Source organism: Falco rusticolus, chromosome 7 (assembly GCF_015220075.1).
Source record: "Falco rusticolus isolate bFalRus1 chromosome 7, bFalRus1.pri, whole genome shotgun sequence".
Classification (NCBI taxonomy): domain Eukaryota; kingdom Metazoa; phylum Chordata; class Aves; order Falconiformes; family Falconidae; genus Falco; species Falco rusticolus.
In genome coordinates this window covers 64567397-64577681 of record NC_051193.1, presented here as the reverse complement: position 1 = coordinate 64577681, position 10285 = coordinate 64567397, and the positions used below count along the sequence as shown (strand labels likewise).

Sequence of the window (10285 nt, the reverse complement as noted above, 5' to 3'; positions counted from 1 at the left end):
CACCTCCCTGGCGTCAATCTCATTACTTCTCTGCTCCTCCATTTCTCCACCAGAAGTTTCCCTAGGGATGGTGTTGATCAGGAGGCCATACTTGAGCAGCTCTCTGGAGATGCTGGCAGGGGAGCATTGGAGAAGGCCAGAGTATGTTAGTTATAATGCATTTGGTTATTGACGTCACTAATTTTTTTCCTTGTCATTCTCCCACTCCTGCACTGCAGCAAAATCCTTCTGCTCTCACCCCGACCCCCATTCAGATCCCTTCTGACACTGTGATTAGCTATGTTGTCCTGTGGACACCCTGAAGTTGGAGCTCCTTACAGAGGACATGGGTTCCCTGATCCAAAGCATGCCTACTGATGACTCTGCTGGGTGCACATAGTGCTTCTGACCGCTCTCCCACTGGTTCATCCATCAGCATTCAGACAGTCCACAGGCCATAGACAAACCTCACTGAAGCCTCTGGGAGGCTTTCCATTGACTTCCACAAACAATGAGTCAGACTTACTTCTCTCTCCAAGCAGCAGTCTTAGGATTCCTCCAATGCACAGCAAGTTGCCAACCATCAGACACCAAACAAACACACTCACATGGCTGCATCTCCTGGCACTATGGTCTTTTAGGTTTCTCCTCTCTACACATCAAGTTCAATGTGGTTTTCTTTTACTTGCATGTGTCCTGGCAGCAGAGACCTTTATTTGTTACCCTTGTTTCTAATTTCAAATCCCACACTGCAGTCACTGGTTACAGTGCTCCCAATTTGGTATCCTTTACAGATTTAATTAATAGTCTGTTTACCTCCTCTTCCATATATCTAATGAAAAGGATTAATCATATCAGCTTGAATGCTGATCCCTGTCCCACCTCAGTGGCCATTTCAGGCTATTAAATGGCAAAGACCAGATCCTTCTGCCTCAAGCTCGTACGTATGATCCTTTTACAATCATCACTGTACTTTGACCAGTTTTAAGTTCCCAGTCTCCCTCCTACCTGGAGAACAAATACACACTGCTAATGGGATTTCATATAGCAGAATCAAATCCTTCACCAGCGCTCAGATGCATGCAAAATTCAGACAAAGAAAACATAAGGGAACAAGCAACAGCAATGGAAAGCCAAGAGCACTTGCGCAACCCGGTTTGTTCTCCATACTGTCTTTACAGATGTCATTGCCTGCTCTCAAGAACTCCACATAATTCCTTTCTCTTTTCCATCTCAGTTTCCAAGGAGTTACCAGCACTGCAAGAACTCCAGTGCTTCCGCCATCCCTCTCTGCCATCCCTGTCCCTTACTTCTAGCCTTCCTTGAGCACAATTCCCCTGCAGATGCTCTCTTACACAAAAGCTAGGGGCAGGGACAACAAAGGTGTATGCTGAAGAGCTCAAGAATTTGTACAAAAGTAACTGCAGTAGCTGAAGGTACTTGCATTTCCACATGCAGGTATGCCAGTGGATGTAAGGGTCACATTCTGCCCTGGAAAACCTCTCACTCTATTTATCCCCATTTAGAAGATGGAGCACATGGAAATCTCCCTTTCCCTCTGGGAAACCAGTAGGAACAGGACAGCTTCTCAGCAGAGCTGCTTCTCTCACCTGAGGCCACTGCAAGTGACCTGACAAAAACATGCTAACATCTGATACTGGGTTGAAACCTGCCCTCTTGCCCTGAGGCCAGCAGCAGATCAGAAGAGGTGCTTGAAATGGCTACCTCTTCCCCTCTCTCAGCCTTATCGCCTTTCCTCCTGGCCTGCCAACAAGAAAATTATTTCTCTAGGCTTCTTGCAAGAAGGAATTGGGCACAGAAAGCTCTCAACATACAGAGGAACTTTGCAGCTTTGATTACAACAGCTGTGTTTAAGCTGCCTGTGGATCACTAACTACAATGCCGACAGGTACACCTTGAGAAAAATGAGACCGATGCTCCAGCTCCCTCACTCTGAAGCTTGCAATAGAGGGATGCACTTATTTTTAACCGAACTTGTCTCAAGGAAGACGGCAGGGCAAATGTGTCCTTCCAACGTCCATGACATTTGTCAGGGTTGGAGTAGAAGTCCGAGAGATACATGGCAGACAGCATGAGGACAGATGCCCAAGCATGAAAGCAGATCTCCCTCAGTGAGAGGCAGAGTGACACTGCATGGAGGAGCAAGGAAAAGGGCTTTAAGGCCTCTGAATCAAATCCCTCAGAGATCTTTTCTGTGGAATAAATGTACTCACCCAGAGTCTGTGACTGGGGAGCAAGTAGCAAACCCTCAGTTAAACCAGTCATTGCTTAAAGGCCAGCTCATGACAAAACCCACCATGTGCTCTGCCCACCATGCTCCCCTATGACCTGCCTGCCTGTGATGGGCTCTCTCCACTTCGGCATTGCAGCTGAGTACTCTGCCCCTTGTTCCACTCCACCTCTCCACTAGCACCTCCACGTGGATTAAACCCCACCTTTGAGATCCCACCTTCACTCTAACCTACATCTTAGCCCTTCCTGGCTTCTCATGTCCCTTGGTAGCACATCTAAGGCAGCCAGAAAGCTCTCGCACCCCATCCGGGCATGTTACCAGCTACTCTCTGCTGGCTGTGAGCTGACTAAGGAAAAAGCAGCCTAAAGCAGCTGACTTTACAGACTACGGGTTTCTCTTTGGCCTATAACTTCCTTCTGATCCATTTTCCAAAGAGGTCCAAAATCCAATAAATTAGGACCAGTCAGCATCACCTGTGTCCTCGGGAGAATGATGTAGTGAGCCCCCTTAGAGCATATTTTGGGCACACAAAGGAGAAGAAGGTGGTTAGGAACAGTCAGCGTGGATATTCCAAGGATAAATCATACCTGACCAATACGATTCTCTTCTATGATAAAATGGGACTTGTGGACAAGGGGAGAGGCATGGAAGCCATTTACCTTGACTTCAGCAAAGCATTCAGCACTGTTTCCCAGAATGTCTCAAGTTTGATATAAAACTATTATGAGTGGACTATCAGATGGGCTAAAAAATGATGGAATCATCAGGCTCCGAGGGCAATGTTTATATGCTACCTGGAGGTCAGTAACAAGATGTATGCAGGAATGTATCCTGGGACCTGTCCTGTTTAACATCTGTATCAATGACCTAGAGGCTGCAGCAAAGCACACTCTTACCAAGCTTGTATGTGACACCAAACTGGGGGGACCAGTTGATATGCTCAAGGCAGAGCTGCCATCCAGAATGGCATAGACAGGCTGCAGGAACTGGGCTAATATGAACCTTACGAATGTCAGCAAGGACAAATGCAAAGTCCTACACCTTGGAAGAAATAATCCCCTGTGACAGTACATACTAGGGACTGCCTGCCTGGGTAGCAGCTCTGCTGGAGAGGACCTCAGGGCCTGATAGGGAGTAAGCTGAATATGAGCCAGCACTATGCCCTGGCAACAAAAATGTCCAGCAGTGCCCTGAGCTGTATTCACGGGACCAGAGCCAGTAGATCAAGGGATGTAGTTATTGTACTTCACTTGGCACTTGTCAAACTCTGTCTGGAATATGTTGTCCAGATTTGGGGCCCCAGTATAAAAGAGAAATTGATAAACTGGTGCAAGTTAAATGGAGGGTGAGCAATGTGGTCAGCAGGCTGGACCGTTTGCCCTGTGAAGAGACACTGAGGGAACTGGGCTTGTTTAGCCTGAAGAAGGTTTAGAGGGACCTAATAGCAGACTTTCAATAAGGACCTTATCAAGAAGACAGAGACATTGTGGGTTGGCAATACACAACAGATACAAATGGGAAAAAAGAGAGGTTCAGACTGGATAGAAGGAAAAGCTTTTCCAGCGTGAGGACAGCCAAGCATTGGAACAAGCTGCACAGAGCAGCCTTCATTTTTGGGAGACTTTCAAGATGTAACTGAGTAAAACCCTGAGCAACCAAGACTGAATTCAGTCTTGATCCTGCTTTAAGCAAGGGACTGTACCAAAGACCTCCTGACATCCCTTCCAACCTGAATTATTCTGTAATTCAATGATTCCACAGACGGCAGAAGACTTTCATTTCTTGCAGAGGTATATCTGGAGTAGGAGCAGGTACAAAAATGACAGGACCTGGCTACCACTTCCCACCAGCTCTGCAATTACTGCCTCTTCACAACAGCTCTTCTCATAGCACCCATGGAATAGGTGGGCCAGGGCCCCTGTGAGAGAAAACCAGCTACTCGCATGCACTGTAAGGTGAAGGCCTGGCCCTGGCCACTGCCAGACCCAAAGCAGAGATATTTTTTCTAGTACAAGTGAAGGAATGGCTCATGGCTTCTCGGAGGTACCAGCAATCACAGAGCACTCTGCATGCAGTGTGCTGTAGAAGTATCAGCTTCTCCAGTATGTCTCTCCATAAGAACACAAATCCTTCAGAAGAAAACCCGTAAAAGACGGTTTGTACCAACAAATATGCAAAGCTATTTCTATGGGAAAAAACCAAAGTGGGCTTTGAGCAGAACTGCATCACAAAGAAGTTGGGGCAGTTGATTGCCCCTCAGTCTTCACATCTGTAAAAAAAATGTTATTTCCCAGTAGCACACACATAGAGCTGTCTCCTCATAAAACCAAATTATTATGGTAGGAAAAATGTCCTTGTCTAGGCCTAAATAGTTGGAGAGATGGCAGAAATTTGTAGCTAGTAATTCTTTCTAGAACAGGAAGGACACAGGATGGCTCATCCCATATATCTTACGATGGAAGAGATCCCTTGTTCTTTACAGTCAAGGGAAACATGAGGAAATATCTGTTGAAAGTAAACACTTCCCACTGGAACAACCTGAGGGGCCTCCAAAGAGCTCAACAGTGATGTCACCTAACACCTTTTTTAAAAAAAAAACAAACAACACTGAAGCAATGATAGTGAGATTCCTGTATTTTGAAAAGAACAAAAGGGATGTTGGCAGGGAATTCTAGATCAGTTAAACTTGATCTCAGGCTGGACAAAACAATGAAACAGTTAATCCAGAATTATACTGGCAAAATAAAATCAGAGGCTAAAAATATAGTGGAAAGTAGGTCTTGTTAGGCTGCTACCTTCTCTTTCCAGCTCTTGCTTTTTTTTTTTTTTTTTTTTTAAAACAGGATGACACATCTAGTAGGTAACGAAAGCACTGCTAGTGCAGCATACCTGGACATCCATAGCAAGGCTGCAGCCACAGCCAGTTTAGGTGTCGTTTCACACCCAGTGTGCAGGTTCTAACACATTCCTGGCCCACAAACCACACTGCTGTCCCTGTTCAGTACATGCAACAAGCTTCAGCCCCAAATGTGCTCTGTGTATAGCAAAGAAGCAGGGGCAACGAAGGCGGCAGTAGCGGCAGCCTGATGACAGTGGCATACTGCCTGCAATATGGGGAGCTGGACATGCTGCTTTCACTCAGTCTGCCCAGCGCCCTCTGCTCTGCACATCCTGGAGCCAGGGCAAGCTCTGGGCTGGGCTGCAGGGGACAGGGACACAGACTGACAGGCACGAATGGCAGGGAGATCCATATCCCCATGGAAGGAGAAGGATAGAGCTGAGGATCACAAGCCCTGTTCCTGGTCACAAGCAGGCTGCAGCCCCTGTCTCTGGAGAAACAAGTGCCATGAGGAGCCTGGGGCAGCGCAAGCCAGAACAGGCATCTGGGCAGGGTACAGAGACGTGCCATGGTCTGGGCCAATGAAAACACTGAGCAAAGTTTTCAGGAACCAGTCTTTCCCACAATCACCTTCTCATGAGGAGAGGAACATGAAGGACAACATTCTTTGCCTCAAACTTCCTTCTGTGACATCTCAAGTAACAAATGTATGCTGTGAGCAACCCATAGGGTATGCAATCTATGGATTAAAAACTGGCTCCCCATTTGAGATTCAAGAGTGATTGCCAATGGAAAAATAGCACTAAACAGAGATGTTAGCAGGTGCATGCATTGGCCCATTGCAATTATAACTCATTGTTGGTATAGGTACAACACACAGGTGGGTGAGATGAGAAAAAACAAGGAAAGAAGCTACACACAATCACATGACTCACATCATTCTCTATAACCCAGCAATGCACAACCAACGCAACGTACAAAGTGGCTCTGATGCTGCAGGGGATTGTCACAGAGGTAGTCTTGGGGGTCCCAGGCACAACATGAGCTCTCATGTAACCATTGGATCTACAACATGGGAAAGATTAACAGCAATATGTAAGCATCTTGCATGCATCAATAAGGCAGTTACTAGATCCCTTGCCCCCAGCAGCTGCAAGCTTTTTGTGCCCTTGATTATTCAAGACTGAGAGGATGTACTTACCATGGTAAAGCACCTGCGAGCAGGGTGCCGGTCTTGCAGGCAGAACTGTAACGACATCCAGAGCCAAAAAGTTGAAGTTGATGGGTTCAACTTCAGAATACTGCCATACCGCCTCCTCATGGCAAGGGGAATTATACACCAGCCATCACTGTGGATTGCGCCTGTTTACACGAGGTGAGTTACAACATGGAATTGTCTTCAAACACTGCTTTACCAACCCTTGCAGGCATTCTGGAAGAAATTCTGTTGCAGGAATTTATTTTCACCCTGAGGAGAACACACCACCATGGACTACTGAAGCAAGACAAACTGTGCACATCTGAGAATGTATTAAAAGCCAGCTACCTACGGAGGACCTGCAACAGGACTCTGTGGAGATATGGAACAGATCACACAAGGTCAGCAGAGACATGACTGGCTCAAAGCTATCCCAGTTGCATCTGCTGTTTCCAATAGCTCAGCTCCCCAAAAACCTGCATCGCTGTCCTTCAGTAATCTGTCAAGGGTCAAAAGACATGCAGAAACTGTCCCAGAAAATGAAAGGGCAGCTGCTTTCATAAAACCGATTTCTCTTTTACTGAGAGCCACCACAAATCATTCCCGGTGCAAGTCCTCTTCGGTAGGCAGGCTGAGAGACTGTCTAGCTCTCAGCGCTCCAGTGTCACTCCATAAAAGCATCGCAAGTCTTACCCTGCAGTAACTGATCACTAGCTCTCTGTCACTACAGTTACTGCTCTGTTTCTCATACTCTTCTTTTGCCAGGAGGTATTGTCTATTCAGTCCTTGTTGGATTGTTTTGTGGAGCACAGTGATTAGCACTGAACCAAAATCACCCAACCCTTATGGACCTTTTTTCCCTTCCTACTATCAGAATGAGATTTCATCTTGATGTTCAGAGCCTGGAGACCCAGAGGTCGGAGGCCACCACACGATCCACTGAGCCACCCAGTCCCTAGATCACAATGTTAACAAATCACCATTTATCTTTGTTACTGCAGCAAGTGTCCAAGGCAAAATGGTGCCAAAGATCATATCTGTTGGGATAACCTATTGATTTGTGTCATATTCTGCCCAATCCCTATTTTATTCTTGCTCAGGCAGAGGTCAAGGCGGGTTAAAAATAACTCCTTCAGTCTGAGGTGCAGGACTGAGGAATTTAAAGCCAGCTTGTTCTTCCCAAGGGTGGGGGTTCAAAAGCCTCCAACGCAAGCAACAGGAGCAGTAAGCTACAGCAGCTACAAGCAAGAACTTGCAGTCAGGGAACTCAAGCCATGGCAGAAGGTCTTGCAGCTTTAACTAAAATACCTTTTTATTTTTTAATTTTTTTTTTTGAGAGAGAGGGAGAATAAATCAGTCATCCTAGTTCATTCAAGCAACTAAGCATTACAAAAGTTTACGTGATGTACATACACAGCAAATGCTTTGAAGTACGAGTGCAGACTGGTGCAGATTCTGTTACAGCGTTCATACATCCTAGCCAAAGTACACAGCCAAACATCAGCATAATCTATTGTCCTTATTCCACAGTAAATTAAAATTTTGAACTTCATTATAGGGGTAAAAAAAAAATACATCAAAAATACTAGAGTTGAAGTTGTCACTGCTGTTCCTAGCACTAATGTTCACGTGTCATTTCTGTCAGAGAATTCTCTAGGTAGATGCAAATGTTTATTTATATTATTTTATCCCATTTCAAAACCTTTTCTACAGGAGTTAAATTGCCAACACTTTAGAGATATTTTGCCTTCCATTAACATTATGCCCTTCAGGAAATTAAATTTTAAACTAATACCATTTCCCTGGCTTTTTCATTAAAGAAACATAATGTACATGCAAGCAGAAAACACTTAGAGCATCTACATGATCTCCTGAAAATTTTGCCCAATGATGCAAAAGAGGGTCTTACCTTTACACTGGCTTCATTCTCCCACTCTTATATACAGATTAGATGATTAAGAAAGGAACTCAGTTTGTTATTTCTTCTTCTGACAACAGTTTCTGACACTTGTACTAAAGCCAAGCAGATTTTAAGGGGGCTCTAACAGGTGGACAAGTCCTCTTTTGCTCACCTCACCTTAAATTACAGCTGAACATCATTCACCCAATGCCCACACTACTGCAGGCCTCTGAAGTGTTCTGTAGAAGGAAGGAGATTACACCAACCTATGCTACCAGGAGGCAGAAATGAGCACTCTGAGTGACAGAGAGAATAAAACCTCCCACTCATTACCAGCTCCTTGCCTGCAGAAGAGGGGGTATCATGAACTGTGCAACATATCTTAGAAAAGCCACTCACTTATTCAATCAAATGCCAATAAAATTGCTTCCCCCTTGGAACTGAAGGGCCAGTGTCTTTTAGGAGCATGCTTTAGTCATAGCACTCTGGATGAGAAACAACAAAAGAACTAACCACCCTTGTGCCAAAGTAGGGTGGCAAGGATGGTGCAGCACCTCCTTGGGAAGTGGACCAAGCAGAAACCCCACCTCTGACAGGACATGGGTATAAATTCCCCAGGTGGCATGTGAAAAATCTCTCTATAGGGAGGTTTACTGTATTAGAGCAGTAAAACCACCCAGGCTGAAGAGGCTGAAGTTTTCCTGGGCTCACAGACGGGCACGGGGGGGGGGGGGGGGGGGGGGCAGGCTGGCTCACTGCACATAGCCATTTAACCCTTCCTCAGCATCCTGTGACTTTGGCATAGAGGGGGAAGGCATGTGAGAGCAGGCAGGGGATACTGGGGCAAAACCTCATCGGCACTACTGAGAAACAGGGACATGTTCATTTCTGCCCTGTCCCAAAACTGACCCGCCTCTATGGTTAAGCAGGCTCAGAGATGCCTAACCTTGCTGACCATCACAGGTTTCTGTCTGTAGCAACCAAGAGGTGGAAGAGCCAAAGGGCAGTTTAAGTCTCAGCAGTACTATGCTCGCTTATATGATATACGCTCCCAAGTCATCTCCTCCCCTGCCATACTCCTTCACTGGTCATTTCTGGAGGGGCAAGGCAGAGCTCAGCGCTGGGCTGAGTTACAAGAGTTAAGCAGCTGTGGCTGCCCACTTACAGGTTAAAGAGGAGACCACCAGCACAGGCAGGAGGAAGAGCAGCCAGGGGCAGGAGGCAGCAGAGACCTGGCAAAGCACTCTGTTCTGTTCTCTCTCTCCTGCGGTTCTGCGGGCGATTACTCCGGAGCACCCAGCCATACCAAAATCAATAAACAATTTCTACGCAGCCCAGGGAACTTTGCCACACTTAATAAAAGTCTCCAGTCACAGTTATGGCTTCATTTCAGCTTAACGTCTTCTTTAACTGTCCCTTCTTTTCAAGATCAATTAGAGGCACATGCAAAGAGAATAAAAAACCAAACCAAAACAAAACGACAAAGGAAAAACCTAAAAAGCAAGGTCATATGAAGCAGTCCAGCTCTCTCCCCCTCCTCACCTCCCTCCTGAGGGGAACATGGAAATACAGGGACTGACAGGTAACGCATTCGGACACCTTGTTTACACGTGCTTATTGCAGCCTTTCGTTCTGGACACATATCAGCAAGAGACCAGCCTTATTTAGGAGAGCTGGACTATTCCATAAGACTCAATTGAGCCTGTAGAAGACACCTTTGCTCCCTGCAATTTCAGTGCAAATTCAGCACCCCTGAAAAATAACTAATACGAAGGATGAAAGTCTACTGGTCCTCAAAAAGGATACAGCACATACACTCTTACGTAGATCTTCATCTGGTGCGGGGATGATCCAGTCTCACTGTTCCAAGCATGCCTTGGCTTCTGACAAGACACCCAGAACCCTGCCACTGAATCATCCTCTATATTCCAGTGACTTACAAGAGGAAAGGGGTAATGAAGTAGGGTAACTTCCAATTAATAGCAAAAGGAGGCAAACAGCTTTTGGTCTCTCCTCCCACTCTGCACACTGCAGAGCTAATATTGCTTTGATGTTCTGTATTAAGGTTGAAAGTATTAGAAAGGTTATCTGTGGTTTTTTGGTAACTTGTCTGAA

General features: G+C 45.9%; 1 protein-coding gene across 7 annotated transcripts in view; it reads right to left on the bottom strand.

The window, feature by feature from the left end:
• Nucleotides 1-5367: 5367 nt before the first annotated feature.
• GPATCH2L (G-patch domain containing 2 like) overlaps nucleotides 5368-10285 on the bottom strand; it is a 60115-nt gene continuing 55197 nt past the window's right edge. For 3 of the 7 annotated variants that reach the window (XM_037393671.1, XM_037393669.1, XM_037393670.1), the window contains 2 exons: nucleotides 6274-6434; nucleotides 5370-6137 (listed from right to left, as the gene is read on the bottom strand). In XM_037393671.1, coding sequence (XP_037249568.1) covers nucleotides 6009-6137; nucleotides 6274-6434 — 290 coding nt within the window. In that variant the 3' untranslated portion in view covers nucleotides 5370-6008. Of the gene's footprint in view, nucleotides 6138-6273; nucleotides 6435-10285 lie in introns of those variants that run through there. The other 4 variants (XM_037393667.1, XM_037393668.1, XM_037393672.1 and 1 more) reach the window with 3 other exon arrangements.